Source organism: Abramis brama (genome assembly GCF_963993115.1).
Source record: "Abramis brama genome assembly, chromosome: 12".
NCBI classification, from domain to species: domain Eukaryota; kingdom Metazoa; phylum Chordata; class Actinopteri; order Cypriniformes; family Leuciscidae; genus Abramis; species Abramis brama.
In genome coordinates, this window is record NC_139974.1 from 23,608,388 (window position 1) to 23,626,079 (window position 17,692).

Below are 17,692 nucleotides of genomic sequence, written 5' to 3' on the forward strand. Positions count from 1 at the left end.
CCTATACCAGTTCAGCGGAAACTCTGCCTTGCAGCTGAATCTTACGATTTTATTGGTAAACCCTTTCAATCAGAAACCTACATACAACAAACCAGGGGCGTGGTTTCTGACGTCACACTTGGATGTGGGCGGGGTTGGATGTCCAGCGCAGGATGCAGCGAGCCCTATCGCTCCTACGTCCTCCAGCCCGTGACCCAGAAACCGATCATACAGTACTGTGCAAAAGTCTTAACTTGCCTAAGACTTTTGCACAGTACTATACATATATATATTCAGCCAGAACAAAAGAGGGTGCCAAAAGACAGAAAACAGGAGTTAAGTAAAGGATTAGTTCACTTTCAAATAAAAATTTCCAAGATGTCCATGTCTTTCTTTCTTCAGTCGAAAAGAAATTAAGGTTTTTGAGGAAAACATTCCAGGATTTTTCTCCATATAATGGACTTCAATGGCAACCAACAGTTTGAAAGTCCAAACGTCAGTCTCAATGCAGCTTCAAAGGCTCGACATGATCCCAGGTGAGAAATAAGGGTCTTATCTAGCGAAACAATCGGTCATATAAAAAATATATATATAATAATTATATACTTTTTAACCACAAATGCCCGTCTTGTACCATCTCTGAGATGCGCTACGCATTACCACGTTGGAATTTGAAAAGGTCATGCATGACATCGTTAAACATCCAGGATATGCACACGTAAGGACCATTTTAAACAATAAACTGACACAAACATATAAATATCTGTCATTCAACATACAATAACTTTGAACGGTCCTCCTACTCTTGTACTTGTAACTTGTAAACACTGGGTTGGTACTTCCGACTACGTCACGCGTGACCTTTCCAATGTGATGACGTAATGCGTGGCGCATCTCAGAGAGAAAATGACCGATCGTTTGCTGTATTCACACTTGATTATAAATTGAAGTGGTGTCAAAGCAGATCTTCTTGCCTAAGACTTTTGCACAGTACTATACATATATATATTCAGCCAGAACTGCCAAAAGACAGAAAACAGGAGTTAAGTAAAGGATTAGTTCACTTTCAAATAAAAATTTCCAAGATGTCCATGTCTTTCTTAAAGCAGATCTTCTATAATGCATTCCTGTCTATAAAGTGCTAATTTTACTGCAACAGAGTCTGACGTAAGCATCCTGATGTACTCATCAATGAGAATTTCAGACAGGTGAGTATGGTTGTACTTTTGGAAAACCAGTTTGCTTTATTCACACTTTATTTCAAACCGAACCAGTGTCAAAGTGGATCTTACACATACCTTTCTATCAGACGCTAACTTTTGCTGCAACACAGTCTGACGTAACCATCCTTTGACCAATAAGCATTTCAGACATGTATATTATGAATTTATATCTATCTAATCTCCATAAGAGCTACATCTTGGGTGTAAATTCTCCTAAAAAGGAATGTTTCTCTCTTTGAAATGATACTGAAAAGCTTTCCCTTTTTTGCAACCCCACTTTTTAAAAACCCACAATAGCCATCCTCAGATCACCACATTCCATGAAAAAAAACTGATTCATCTTTGTTTCCATAGCACTCTGCTCTCCACGTCCATCTCAGTGGGTTTCATTACTGACCTGTCAGTGTGCATGCTAAACACCAATATAAACACACAACCAAACAGCTGTGAAAATATTCATGATACTTTTTTTATGAAATGTCAGAGGGAGAGACTGAGAGAGGGAAAATATAGGCGCTGTTATGGAAATGCTCTGCACACACCACCTGCAAATTGCTACGGATAATTTGCAGTGTTGCCACACACGCATCAGAAGAGACCGTCCATCGCTGCGACCTTTTTACCAATGCTTTCATTCTCCCTCTGAAGGTCAAATAGATGACTAGTCACAAATTGAACCTGTTGGTTGTAATTACCTTCCCAATGACATTTTGTTAGTCTTAGCCTGTAATTGTTTAGAAATAACTTTATTAATCATGTTGAAACTTAATGACTCGTGATTGAACAGAATGAAATGGCATAAGTGTGAGAGTAAGAAAGAGTGATATACAGTACATGTAGGTATATGCAGTACAAATAAATGTCAGTAATCTATCTTCTAAACTTCTGGCTTACCCTAAATCACTATGGTGAGCCTATAACAATTATTTATATTATAGAGCTGTTCGGAATGGATTTATCTGGAAACTGCATACTTCCATCAAGATATGTCTAATATCGGCGTTGCCAAATGTTTAAAAGTATACTTTTGCTACAATAATATACTTTAAGTATATAAGCAATGCCATGAGTATGTGGTATGACTACTTATCCAACCATGTAAGAGACGAAGGGTGAGATGTTTGGGAAACCTGTTTGAAAATAATAATTTTTACAATTCCATTTGGTTTCAATAGTTGCAGAAATAAACGTGCACTTCATTTTAAAATTTTTTAAATATTATGCCATTTTTTTCCTTTTTTTTTTTTTTTAATGGGCTATTTCTAAGAATACTTTCATGTGAATAAAATGGTGCACTCCATGGGCCATTATGGTCCTCTGCAATTCTCTGATGTAAAATCTATCCAGATATAGAAGACAGACTAATTTTATCTTGTTATTGCATTAGTTAGGTCATTCACTCTTGACACATTTTGACACCCCACCAGGAATTTCTAAAGAAATTGGGTCTAGCACTGAACACCTACATACAAGGAACAACGTTAGGACAAAATCTTCCCAGTTAGGGAGACATAGGGAGATTTTATGATGAAGAAAGGTGGTGGCCCATCCAAATTTCACTTGACCTGGGTGTAGTAGGGAGTAGCCAAGACATTGCTATGCAGTTGGTAGAGTGTTTACTATGTGATTCAAAGGAACCCAGCTATGATATTCTGGTCCCTAGATGTGGCTCCTTCATGTAAGTCTATAGGCTTATTCGGTAAACTGAAAATCATAAATATAATTTTTTAGAAAAGTAAAAGAACACCTCTCTTCAACAAGCTTCACAATTTGAGGTAATCATGTATATAGCACAAACAGCACATGATGAATTAAACAGAGCAAATGTAATCATTCACATCATTCAAATCATTCAAAGGCCCAAGTATCGAGATGCTGTCTTATTGCACACAATTAATCACAAATTCTGTCATTTAACAGTTCTGTTATTGAACAGTTTAGGCTATGATGAAAGGTTTCTGTGCAAAGTTAAAGTCATTTGAACTGTTTAATCTGTTTAAGGCTGATTCAGGCTTAATTTACACACTGACAAAGGAAACAATACAAGAACAGGAGAATGTAGAGTGAGAGAGAGAGGGGGGATTATACACTTCTGGTCACCACATTCCTTTCTAGAGATGGAGGAGTGAGTAAATAGAGGTATTTCAATTTGTCCGGAGTTTTCTGCATGACTCTGTTTTGAATCCATTTATGTGATATGTATTTGTAGTGAGTGAGTATTCAACACAATTAATCTTATATTTGAGGTTCTTTAAAGAGGCCACCATTGTTCTGATAGTATGCTTTTTGAACAGTATTGAATGAGTTCACATGTATACAGGGTGCTTTTCTTACCAGCTCCAACTCATCCAAGCAAGTAATCAAAACATTTTCTTTTATGAAAATAAATACATATTCATACATACAGACAATTTGTTTTTGTCAAGCATTTACACACAATCTCTTTAGATCAAAAGGTTTTGAAGATCACAAGAAACTTAAGTTAAACATGCATAGTATAAGTGAACATGTGAGGATATATGTAGTACTGTATGTTTGGGCAGTACAGCACTGCTAGTGTCAATCCAATTGTACATGCTTCACGCCAGCAGGAGGTTTTCTTTCTTCTCGAAGTCTGTCTCTCTCTTTAAAATGGTAAATATGCCATTTACATAAGAGTGAAAAGCTGTGACCTGCTTTATGTCCATTTCTGTTGAGATACATTGGATAAGAATACTACACAGATGAAAAATAAAAGAGGTCAAACCAAAAGTACCTGTCTGAGTTGGGTAAATTGATCAATGAGCACTTCCTCTTCAGTAAAATGTAGTATCCTTTAAAAATCAATAATATAATACATAATTCTATATGACATATAAATAAATAAATAAAACTCCTGTTTACTGCACAGTATTAGTATCTTCAAATTATAAAATGCCACAGGTGAAAAAGCGAGAGATAGCCTAAATGTATGGTTTAAAAAAAAAGTGAAACTACCAATACTATCAAGTTTCCTTTAAGAAATTAACATGTTTAAACAACAAGCTGCACTTATGAGTTGTGTTTTAGTTTATGAGTAATTGCTGAAGAGTTTGGCCAGTGCACATAAAACTGAAGGCCATGTGAGTAATTGGCTAGTGACGTCTGTGATTAGAGGAAGAGCCAATCACAGCAGAGGAGAGGCGGGGTTCATGTTGCTCCGCCCCTCTCACTGGTCTTCTTTATGTATGTGTGTGTAATCCTTGTGCTGACCCAGAAAGCGCTCAGCAGCAGCAGTTTGTTCAGATCTGAGTACAGCCTCTGGAGATACCTGCGCTGCTTTACAGAGACTGATAACACGAAAGAGCATCTTTACAAGAACAGGATTTATTTGACGGTATGTGCTTTTTATATAGAGATCACTGTGATAACGAGTAGGCTGGACCTTTTGTTCTTTTTGTAAATGAAATCCATGAAATCAGCATGTACCTATTAGCGATAGGCTATTTAAATATGTGTATGGTTGAACATATGGTTGGATAGGTTAAGTGTGCTTTTATTTCTGTTCTGGTTTTTAAGTGTTCTTAGATGTCAAAACACGTTACTCTAGTATGACTTTTTTTCTCAGAAAATAATGCGCACTATGCATGGCAATATATCATTAGATAATATACTAATAATACTTTAGTGTCAGAATTTAAATGTTCTTTTAAAAAAATAAGTGCAATATCGCTATGCAGAGCTTTAACTGAACATTAAATCTCATGAGTGTATGAGACGTTTTAACTTTTCTCTAAATACAGTAAATTCAGTAGTCTATGTATGCTGATGTTTAATGAAAGTTTCACTGTGGTCTGACAGGGATTGTGAAAGTCTGTAGCCTATATTCTATTTAAATAAATATTTAATCTTAGTAGAAAGAAGAGGAGAAATTCTTTGTTTTAGACAGACAGAGAGAGAGAGAAAGAAAGAGGTGCCCTATAGACCCCATACGACATTGTTCTTTATCTCTTATTTCTATCCCAAATTATGACATAGTAATTGTTAGTAAGTAAGTGTTAGTAACTGTTAAACATGTTCTGATCCACTCCTGAAGCTATTGAATTAAGAGATGAAAGACAACAACACCAGACAGGACATTTTCTTGACAATGAATAGGACTGAGGGTTTTCCAACAAAAAAAAAAGAATCAATTATCTGCATGCTGTCAACTGTATGAATTGGAAAGATTAAGTAATTATACCAAAATGTATAATATCAAAATGTTATAAGTGTATATTTGCTTCATCTAACCAACTGATATATGCCTACAGATTAATACTTCGTATAATTGCATTGCACTTCAAATGATGTTTATTATAATATACATTTTAAAAACTCTAAACTCAGCCCTGTCATTTGAGTAGATACAATCAATCATACATTTTGTCATTATCTCTTGCTCACAGTAGGTTGGCTTTGTTTGCTGAACACTTTGTCCACCTCCCTGCCTGTTATTGTTTTGATTCTCCCGGCGGCTCCTTGGTGCTCCTTACTGCTATATTTCTTCTGCTAAGGGCTCAAGTCATAATATATCTGCATTGTTTAAGATGGCAACCACAATGGGTTTTAGGATACTGTGTCAAAATATGTGGTGGACAATTTTTGAATCAGTAAGATACATCTGCTTACTTGTAACCATAACCCTTACTAAATTGTGTTGAATTAAGCATATATATATATATATATATATATAAATAATAATAATAATAATAATCATAATAATCATAATAATAATAAATTGTCAACAGGGTAAGAAAAATAAACTTTATTAAAGATTTATTTTCTGAAAATGAATCATGAATACTGATTAAGAAAAGTATTTATTATTATTTTTTACAGTGGACTGACTGCAATCAGTGAAAGTTGATTGCAATTGATTAAGAAGCATGTGAGACTGTGAGGTCATCAAAGTAACAATTGTTTAGCCAAATAATATTGGTTTGCGCCACAGATGTTTTATACTGATAGTTTTCCAGAAACTGAATACAGCTGATACTGAAAGGTTGCTTGAATATGTGCTATTCTTCTAATTTCTCTGCAGTTGAAAAGGCATGGCTGAACACATGATGATGCCAATGACCCACGGCTCTGCTGGCGGAGGCCTGCATGGGTATCGCATGGGAATGAACGGCCCTTCTGTGCATGGACACCAGCCCAGTCTGCGGACCCTTCCCAATGGGCAGCTCATGCACTACAGCAGGGGGCCCCAGAGCTCCATGGAGGCGGCCATGAGGCAGAGGAATGTGATGAATGGCGTCATGAACAGTCAGGTTAACGGCCAGATAAGTGGTGGACACCCCCACCAAATGCAGCCAGCCAATATGATGTATGGAGGTCCGAATCAGCAACCGCAAGGTCACCCTCAAACCCAGCACCATCATATGCACCCGCAGAACCAACACCCACAGCAGTATATGGGTGGAGGAGGCCTTACAGCATCTCAGCAGCTTATGGCGAGCATGCATCTTCAGAAACTCAATACCCAGTACCACGGGCACCCGTACGGTCCAATGAATGGGCATCACGTGGGAAATGTCCAGCACAGAATGGGTCCTGCTCAGTTAGCAAACATGCAGATGGGGATGGGCGGGCCAACATTGGGCCTCAATGTCATGGACATAGACTTGATTGATGAGGAGGTTCTGACATCCTTGGTGTTGGAACTCGGGCTGGACCGGGTTCAAGAGCTTCCTGAGCTTTACCTTGGACAAAACGAGTTTGATTTCATCTCAGACTTTGTGTGCAAGCAGCAACCAAGCACTGTCAGCTGCTAAAATCCTGCTTCTGGTCCTTAAATCAAAGAAAGACTTGGTCATCAAGAAAAAGCTGGGGCAAGATGAGAGGCTAAAACAACCAGGTTCTCTGTATCTGTGAAACTGTGCTATGCATGTTGTAGTGCACACTTTTTGCTTTCAATGAGGGAAAAGACTTCTGGATGGTCTTCAGTCTTTGAAGAACTGGGCACAAGTGTGGCTTTGGTGAGCAGGTCTTGTCTTGCCCCATTGGTCATCCTGGATTAATGGTGACTGAGTGTCCCAGGGTTGAATGTAACTTCACATGGTTGAAAATGAAGTCTGCTTGGAACTTTGCAGAAACTGCTTTGCCTCCTCAGGGGCAACTAGAATCAATAGCATTTAGAAATGTATTTATGTATGACACCTACCAAAAAGCAAACATTATCTGTGGTGATATAGACTTGCCTTTTCTCAAACTAACCCCAAGACTTGTGGTAAAATATGTTTGAATGAGTGGGAATTGAAGGCTGGTACTTCAAAATGGGTTGATTTTTCCAGTAGCTCTTAATGATATTTGAAATGGTAAGGGGGTGTGAGGTGGTAGCAGTTGGGTATGAAACATTCTTTGTGCGCAGTGTTACACTGTCCCTTTGGTCATTTTCTTTCTACAGCTATTCAACATTTTAAAGATGATTGCCTACGGTAAACATTTGTCACATTTAACACTTTTTTTTTGTTGTTGCTATATCTGACTGAATTAGACCCAAAATGAGTGTCTTGCGTATAGGATATGTCTTGATGCTTTCAGGAATATGTCTGTGCTAGATAAACTTGCCTAGAAAATGGTAGAATGTTTTGTAGCCTCCCTTGCTAAATGCTGAGCCTGTGCTCCCTGCTGATGAGTCTGAACTGTAAAACTGCCTTATAGTTTTTTACACAGATACTGATGAATATTCACTGTAGACATTCCTACCTTGTTCCATGGAATGAGGAAGAAACTGCTGTCTTTATATGATTCAAAACGTGGCTTCCTGTTTGCTCATATGCTCCTTATTGCAGTGAACATGGAACATGGACCACAATATTCATTAAGCCACATGCTGCATAAAGAATTAAACCTTCCACTTGTTTCCAAATTAACCTGAATGTCAATTGGTTAACTATTGTTCGAAACAACCACTAACCACAGCACTGGTTTCCTGATGTGCGTTAAAGCCAACCTTACAAACCAGCACAAAATGTTGTTTCCCTCTTCGCTGCCCGAACACTGCAGGTTTAAACTTGATTACATTTAAATTACACTTACAACCTTCTTCTTAATTGAGGTCAGAATGATCAGTTATCTCAGATGGCCTGATAATTACAAAATGGACATGTTCATTTGCTTGCTTTCGCTCAGGGTGTAATGAAGAGTTGGGAACGGCTGCCCTGCTGGGTTTGAGAACTTCCTGTGTCGTTATGTTGGTAGTTCTTGTGTTAAATACTGTGGGGGTTGGGTTGGTATGGAAATAGCACAGCATACAGTAGTAGTAGGTTAATCTGTTCCACCAGAGCTGGGCTCAACTCCCTCGGCTTTACCCGCCCTGGCTTGGGTAATTGCTGTACGTACAGCTTGGGATTGTGAACAGTTGCCACCAAATAAAAAAAGCACAAGAAAGAAAACCTAATGGGTCATATTCTGTGTCTTACAACTCCAACTTAGCTGATTGTTTTAGTCTTTGATGCATACGAAATGGGAAATTCAGTTTCAGACTTTGATTTTGTCAGCTGTATTTTCTTGTATCTGTAGAGACTGGAATGTCTTCCCTAGTATGCTTATTCTGTAATTTGTGAGTCTTGAATAATTATAGACAAACCACGTCTAGCAACAGAAAAATCTAATGATTTGTAGATTATTATTTGATGATTTAATGATTTGTCACATTCCCGGCGATCCAGTCTTGTTATTTTATTTTTTTGTTAAAAAATAAAAGGAGGGAAAATGTCAATTTCAACCTAAAGCTACTTGAGCCTGTCAGTCTGTATATCGTAAATCACAAACCACCCCGCAGAATGTTCCCTGCAGGTGAGATTGTATGTTCTCTTCCAAACTGTGTGCTGTCATGAACTGTCGCCATGCCCCCACAAATGCTTTTTTTTTTAAATGTTGTTGATTCTATCTTAAGAAAATGTATTTATTTTCATTGAAAATAAAATATTTATTTAAAGAAGTGGTTTCATTGAGTGTCATTGTATGTGTAATTTAATTTTGATGGTGACAAACTGACAATCACAAGATGGTACAAATTCACAGTGTCTGAGCAGACAATAACTGGAAAAAGGTGATGGTTAAAACATGCAATGGAAAATATATATATATTTAATAAATACTCTCAAGATATTAGATTCTGAATGGAACTGGCACAGATCAAAAGCAGTGAGATGAGAAAGGCCACCTTAAAAAAAAAAAAAAATTGTAGATATTTAAGCAACCAACATCCCTGCTGAAAATTTCAGCATTGCTGGTCACCAGCATTAGCAGGTTTCTGGTTTGCTGGACCAGCTCCATCACCTCATTTTTGTTTGAGAACAGCAAGACTATGCAAGACCAGCCCTATACCGCATCTAAACAGAATAAACCAGCTGGACCAACATGGAATTCATGCTGATTTATGCTGGATTTTTCAGTAAGGATGGCGGCAGGTAGAAAGTGTCATCGTTCAATGTGAAAAGTGAACTTCAGCTGTTTACAAACAAGACAACAATCTGGCAAGAATCAAACCTGTTAGTAAATATAATTGTCATTCCCAAACACTATGACTGTGCAAATGTTTCCAGTCAAATTAGTGCACAATTTCCATATTAAAATAATCCTTACCATTCTCAGTACATAAATCAATAGAAAACATTGGAATTATAAAGCAGGCAACATCTGTTTTATTTAAGACATCAAGAAATTGAAAATTCTCTTGGTATGTTCAAGTGTTTTGCTTTATTTCCATCTTTCCATGTGTCTTATTTACAGGTCCTCTTTAGAGACCTCTTTAGATTTTAGAGCATTTCTGTTATCCGAGAGTGGATGTTCCATAGCCGATGATCTAATCTGTCTTACTCAGTGGGATCGGGTCTGAGCGTCTCATCTGACGGACAATTGCTCACAGTCTGTTGCTTTGTTCTGTCTCAAACACACTAAACACACATAAAATCCATAAAACAGGGATGGGCTTAAACCTGTTACCAGACAGTGGATATGGACAGAACACACTGTACTATAATATTCACCAAACCAATATTAGCCAGTGCTTTTCTACATTACCCTGCATTCATGTTAAAACAGGACATCTTGTAACTATAAACACCAAAATCCATATGTATAAAGTGGATATTTATCAGTGCTATGTATCACTGAATGATTGCATATTCACACTGCATGTTAATCAAATCGCAGTCTCCAGTCACAGCCATGAAATGTCACTGTCTGGCACCTTCCTCAAACCAGACTCATCTATAACAGCGTAAGTATTTTAGCCTGAGCTCTGTGAATTTAGATATGACTGAAATTAATAATTCTAGATAGCCATTTGATAGCATGTTAAAGCAAATGTTACTGTATAATGTATACATTTAGCAAGTAGTCATTTAGCAGACACTTACACGCTGATCGATTGCTCCTGTCTGCCTTGCTGCTGGTTTGCGTCTGTATGCTCTGTATAACTTTCTGCTTTGAATTGCTCTATTTACTATCATTCCTTTTGTTTATATTGCTAAATATAACTTACTCATCAACACATATTAGATATTATCTAATATTGCCTATCACATTAATCTGACATCGCTAGCTTTTATCTAAATTGATATCGCTAGCACAACACGCTAGCATCTCGCTAGCCTGCCATCCGTGCTTGCCGTCTCGTGCACGCTCGCGCCTTTACGAGTCATCAAACAACACTGTGGTGAGTAGGATCAGTCAACAAACACGGTGAGTAATGTCTTCTCCTGTTATTGTCACTTGCACTTTGTGTCACATGTATAGTATAGCCTTCTCTGTCAGCGGTGAGGACTACACATGTGATAAATGCAGGGAGATAGTCAGGCTGACAGAGAAGATTTCAGAACTAGAGACACGCATCCAAACTTTAATCGAGGATAGCAAGAATGCAAGGGCTTTAGATACTGCTTTGGATGCGACTAACTTAGTGAACTCTGTACATTGTTCGGTTCCGGCTGTAGAGCCTGTACAAATATTTTGGACTCAGGATCTTTACTGTTAGCTAAACATTAGAGTGCTTTATTTGACCTACTGAATAGAACAGTTTTTTTTTTAAATATACTTTTAAGATTTCAAGTACATTACAGGTGCAAGTTCAATACAGTTAAGTTCATTTCTTTTTCACAAGGGCAGAGTGGTGTTCCAGGTATTAAGTAGCAAGTTAACTAGATTTCTATGTTGAGCTTGTTTTGTTTGTTTGTTTTAGTTATATCTGCAAAATAACTGGTACTTATTACTTTTGGATGGTACTTAATTCTGACTGAATTTGTATTTTAGATAAACCCAACCCTAAATGTCACAACAACAACAACAACAAAAAAACTCTATAGTTGTTCACTTTGCATGCTTGTCAAACAATCTTTTCATGTCTAAACAGGCTTTCTTGGTAATAATAGGTTGCGAAGTGAACCAGATTGTATGCTAATAGTCAAAATAGCCCCCTTGCAAACAAGATATATCATAATAGTCTTAATGGGTCATACCAGACACGGGACACATATTCATTTTCACAAGATGTACAAATATATACATTTTTGGAATGGTAGGCCATTCAGATTTGATGTTATTAGTCACTGAAATTTGATTGGCTGCGGGCTGCCATATTTTCTAAGTATCCAAGTCATATTACAGGATATGTTATCCACCAAAGAAGATGCATACCAATATTCAACTTCATGGATCATATGGTTGCATATTTATAATCGTTTTTTTGTTGTTGGGCCCCCTATTGGCAGAGTTTTATGAAACTTGGTGTGCTTCCTCACAATGCCCTTTTGTCAAGTTTCGTTAAGCTTGGACATTGCGTTCAGCAGATATAGGTCAACTCGTAAAAATGATTGTTGCCGGATCAATTAATTAACTTATAACTTTGCAATGCTTCGTGTCAGAGTAGCGGTGCACAATTGGGACCATCCTGCCAATTTTGGGGTCTCCACGATGTATGGTCTCTGACGGCCATACACTTTAAGGGCAGAAAAATAAGGAAGAAGAAGAAGAAGAAGAAGAAGAAGAAGAAGAAGAAGAAGAAGAAGAAGAAGAAGAAGAAGAAGAAGAAGAAGAAAATCAATGCAAACACGATAGGGTTAAGTGCTTGGACCGCTATAAATGTCATGAAATGCAAATCAGATTCTTTTAATCTTAGTCATACAAGCTTTTCAAAGAATGCCGTAAGCCATATTACCTCTGATGCTGATCATCAACATGCAGACATGTACAAACAGCTGTAATATCTCAGTGTTACCATACATTTTACCCACAACACACAAATCATGTCAAAATGAAGACAGTCTCTGTCCTGTGCTGGCACTGACTGCTCTTGTGACTGCAATCCATGGGCTACACCAGCAACACCTCAAGCATTTATTTAGTCATCACTCAGTTTATGTAAATAAAAAACAGTATGACTCTGTATTTGGCCTTTTTTATGCCACCCACAAAACAGAGTGTAAGTGGCACCACAGCATGACTGCAAAAGCAGGTTCACATTGTGCTTTCACACAGACAGCATTTCTGATGTGTAAAAAGTATTTATATTATTAACTGCCATAATTATAAAATGGTTATCAGGAGTTCACCATGAATTTTCATTTTTGTCTGGAACAGTTTTGGAGGGTCGAAATCATTGACCGAAATGGTTATGTTTAAAAGGGTCCTATTATGCACTATTACAAAGTCTTGATTTTGTGTTTGGGGTGTACTATTGGTTATCATGCTTGATCGTTGAAAAAACTAATTACTTTTATTTTATTAACTAATTATTTCGCCAGTCTTCCTCAACCACTCTAGTTTGTTCCTGTTTCGATGAAGCCCCACCTTCCGAAATACAAAATATTCTCTGATTGGTTAGCTGGCTCACTGTAATGTGATTGGCGAACCACTCAAAGCATGTTCCAGAAATGCCACGCCCCTAACCATAACAGCGAGTTTCATTTGCTCAGGAGTAAATATTAACAATGGCATACATTTTTTAAATTTTGCCATGTCAGTTTGAGCCCGATTCAGACCCTGTGAATGTATACAAACTAGAAGATTGTGCAGAACCTTTGCAAGCACGGATTTTACAGGGATGTTTCATGTGGTAAGTTTCTAAGGATCAGTGAACAATCTAACAAAAGCGAGAGCCCCGTAGCTAAATACTCATCAACACTGTAATGTTAGCTAGCAGGCTAGCGGAGCCAAACAGCTTTGACCTTTGTTTACATCATAGAAACAACATAAAACTTATAACTTCGAGTATTCCAAAATGCAAATATTCGGCTTGGTGTGTCCCATGCTTGAGGGGCGCGAGCCTGGCCACCTTCCTCGAAGAGGACAGGCAGGATTGGAGCATCATCAGAGGAAGACGTTCACAATGAACACAGTCAGCCCCCTCGAGATACTATGCATGCTCCGCTCACAAGCAGACTACACAAAGATTGCAAGTGTCCCCGCCTGTGATGTAGTGTGGGCAAGGAGACACAATCTAAACTGCATGTTCGCTATAAAAATACTAATATAGTATTTTACATATATAACAAATATAGCAAATACTATATTGTTTTCATGATCTATTTATTCAAACAAACATTAAATAATATAGAAAATGGGTTAATAAAAAGGGTTTGAATGTCTGTCATTATTAGTAATTACCCATCAAGTCCAAATGACTTTTTCATTGAATGAATTGTTTGATCCTGAAATCTGTTTTCATCATTGATCTGTTTTGCTGTTTATCACTATAAAGCTGTTTGAAACAATATGTATTGTATAAAGCTCTACATACATAAATGTGACTTGACTTGACTATGTGTCTTCATAAAATCTTATATTCCAAAAGATTTACATATTCACATTTTCTGTTGAGTTTAGCAAAAACAGTTGAAACTTTACTTTCAGCTACACTCCTGCTACGCAGCACCACGCTGCTTAAGTGGGTTCTGTGAATACTGTAACATGTTAATATGAGCACTAAAATAAATTCAATGAGAAACAGTCCTTAATCAGTTACCCAAACTGCCTTGGAAGAATCAGCACAGTGGCAGCTTGACAAAATATTAATTGCCATGTTAACTGTTTCCAAGGCAACATTATTCCACCCGACTGAGAGACAGGCAGCAGTTGAGCAGCTGTTGGGGTAACAGAACTGTAGCAGTGTCTTATCGGCTGTCACACTACAAAAATAATTTTTCTTAAACGCTAATCTTAAAAGAAAATAAATTAACAGACTCCAAACTATATACATACTGGGAACTATATTCTCAGAAGGCGAAGCACTGCTACTTTTGCGGAGTGATTTACTCCAACTCTAAGCAAACTCTCTGCTCCTCACCACGGGGCTTCTCAGGTGCTGCGAGCAATGTAGTGCTTTGCCTACAAATTTCAATTTTGTAGGTGCAACAAATGATAAGTCACAGAATGTGCTGTCCATCCACCTCAGGTCATACTATTACATATAAATTGTTTTATTTTCTTTGAAATGAGGATTGCGATTTTTGCAACCCTGTTAACAAAATATTGGGAATGTCAGACTGTAGCTTTAAATGCAGATTTGTTTTGATTTTCATAGTTTAGCAGTTTAAAAAACAATCAAATGTGCGCAAAAAATGGTTGCAGATTTAGCTTTCACTGGCTAGTTTTGAATTAAATGTTGGTTTGCAGTACTGTTAAATGTACATAGATGCATACATTCTAGTGCGAATGACGATGAAAATGTAACAGCTTTCAGTGTTGTAGAACGGTGCTCTGACTATACTTCTGAATTCAATCTATCATCTGTTTAACCGTAGTGGAGAAGGTATTCCTGTGCTCCAGAGTTCTGCCTGTGAAAGGCCACGCTTGACTGGGCAGTTAGGCTGGAGCCAGCCTCTTCACTGCGCTCATGATTTACATGGCTGTCTGGACGTCACACACACCCCACAATGAGTCTCATTGCGTCAGCAGCCTTCCACTCTTTCTCTTGGTCTCCTTACACACACACACACACACATAAACAACATCCCTCCCCCACCGTCGTCAGGCTTCAGCAATCTGCCTCCCAGAGGACTCTCTCTGACGAAGGCAGCCCTCCCCCATCTGTTTAGGTCTCTCTGATTCCCATGAGACTGCTGAATCCTTGTGAACAAGGTTAAAGTGTTCACTACTAAACACAACACTTGACTCGTGCTCAGGGTCTGGGTGAAAACTTGAGGTTTGAAGCAGCTCTACCTGCAAGGTATACACTAATGAGGAGAATTGAAAGGGATATCATGAAAGTAATTGCAGAGTGAAAATAAATGTTAATAAAATACAAGTGAAACTACAGTGTCATTTATTTATAGTGCATTTTTGACTGTGGAAATTATTGTGGGTTTTATTAATTTTTATGGTGTTTTTAAGTATGTAACAGAAAATATAATGCATGTTTTGAAAAGACATCACAATAAACAGTGAATTTATCTGTACTTGTAGTAAGTAAACTATATTCAGTTTTGACTAACACACTTTTTTTTTTCTTTTTTTTTTACCTTAAGTGAAATTTCTACTTTGGTTTTATAGCTAATTTAGCTTTGTTTTTATAATAAATAATATTTTTATTTTGTATGAGTGTTTTTGTCTTTGGGAAAATAAATATTTTTGTTTAATACATCAAAACTTAAGGATTAAACCAAACCATTACATAATTTGAGAAAGACATACTTATTTTTTATTTTTATTTTTATTTATTTTTTAAAGTTGGTTCAAAGTAGAAATAAATAAATTTGTTCATTGGTTATCACACAACATGTGACCTCTCTTTCCTAGCTTTTATTCTGTGGTCTCACAGGGTCTGCTGCTCTGCTTCTCTTCTCCATTTGGCTTGATCCTTCTTGGTCCATCTTCTAGGACGACGTATCTTCTGTGACGTTGACCATCAAAAGTTTTTTTGGTTTTCCACATTGTCGGCAGCCTCTTGTACGGTGGCCGAGAGAGCTCAACACGCTGCAACTGAAGAAAACACATGCAAATAGAAAAAACACCCGCAAATTAAGAAAACATCTTCATCAGTTTCACAACACATGTGTGCTCCAAATACTCACAACACAACCAAATACAGAAACGCGCTGCAAAAGTTCACAACACAAACAAATACAGAAACGCGCTGCAAATAGGACAGAACACAACGGAAATGTTTCCGGGGAACCCAATAAGTGACGGACGGACGGCTGGGACGTGCTTATTGCTCGTGAGCTTTACCTATGCCCTACTCTCTTAAAAGGGCAGACGGCAGAGCCCTTGAATTGGGCACTTTGGAGGGAGCGGGGCACTTGTGTGCCATTATGTTGATGAAGGGAGCAACGAAAGACAACGTAATTTCCTCATTATTTTCACCTGGGATGTTCCCATGACAACGCAGCGCGTGTCCATCAGCTGAATGTTCTTACCAGAAATATAGTATTATTGCTGTTAACATAACTGTTGCAAATAAATATACATTTTATACAACAAAGTTTTTAAAATATGCGTTATATCTGTGTGTGAGTGTCTCAACTTTAAAACTTGCCGTCTCATATTTGGACCCTAGCTGCATTCTAACATTTCTTATGAAACTTATTTTAACATAACATGACAAAATGTGTACAATGTAACTGATGTATAGATTAATGTCTTTCCCTCATGTTATTTTTCTCTCTGTTTTATTTATTTATTTATTTATTTATTTATTTTAGTCTTCAGCTCATTGTTCTTTTTAGTATTCTTATGACATTGAACATATTGTAAATACATTTTGTATATTGTATACAAAGTTGTATGTCATAAACGTGTCATCTCTGTATGTTTTGCAAAAAAAATTAATAATAATAAAAGTAGACAGCTGTAAGCACGTCCCAGCCGGGTCCGTCACTTATTGGGTTCCCCGGAAACATTTCCGTTGTGTTCTGTTCTATTTGCAGCGCGTTTCTGTATTTGTTTGTGTTGTGAACTTTTGCAGCGCGTTTCTGTATTTGGTTATGTTGTGAACTTTTGCAGCGCGTTTCTGTATTTGGTTATGTTGTGAGTATTTGGAGCACACATGTGTTGTGAAACTGATGAAGATGTTTTCTTAATTTGCATGTGTTTTTCTATTTGCATGTGTTTTCTTCAGTTGCAGCGCGTTGAGCTCTCTCGGCCACCGTACTCTTGGGTTAAAAGAGAGTTCTAATTGCTGCGCATAACATAGCCTATCGGAGGTGTTCCCTCATCTTCTCAACAATTGGAACAACTCCAAGTCTTTGTCAGACATCCTCATTCATTACATGGTCAAGATGGGGCAAGCTAAGTGTCCACGAGAGAATCCTCATCTCCATGGCATTGAGAATGTGTTATTCTTTGGGGTGGGCCAGCACTCTGCCCCATATCATCATTTTTATTTTATTTTTTTGTAGAGGAGTCCAGTGACCTGCCCACTGATTTGAGCCATGCCCCTTTGATGCCCAGATGGTGCCATCATATGCTATTAAGAAATTGAGTTATTTGAACTGGGTGGTCTTCTTTAAATCAATGTTGATGGTGCAATCAGTCCATATATGATG

At 37.6% G+C, this 17,692-nt stretch overlaps 1 protein-coding gene across 1 annotated transcript; it reads left to right on the forward strand.

Moving 5' to 3' along the window:
• Positions 1-4,430: 4,430 nt before the first annotated feature.
• On the forward strand, positions 4,431-9,147 carry cited4a (Cbp/p300-interacting transactivator, with Glu/Asp-rich carboxy-terminal domain, 4a). Its single transcript, XM_084130058.1, has 2 exons — positions 4,431-4,557; positions 6,244-9,147. Exon 2 carries the CDS (start codon positions 6,254-6,256, stop codon positions 6,974-6,976), a length of 723 nt encoding a protein of 240 aa, XP_083986184.1. The 5' UTR covers positions 4,431-4,557; positions 6,244-6,253; the 3' UTR covers positions 6,977-9,147.
• The last annotated feature ends 8,545 nt before the right edge of the window (positions 9,148-17,692 follow it).

Bases quoted from the DNA above. Each gene is read 5' to 3' on its own strand.
- cited4a (XM_084130058.1), top strand. From the start codon at position 6,254: ATGGCTGAACACATGATGATGCCAATGACCCACGGCTCTGCTGGCGGA.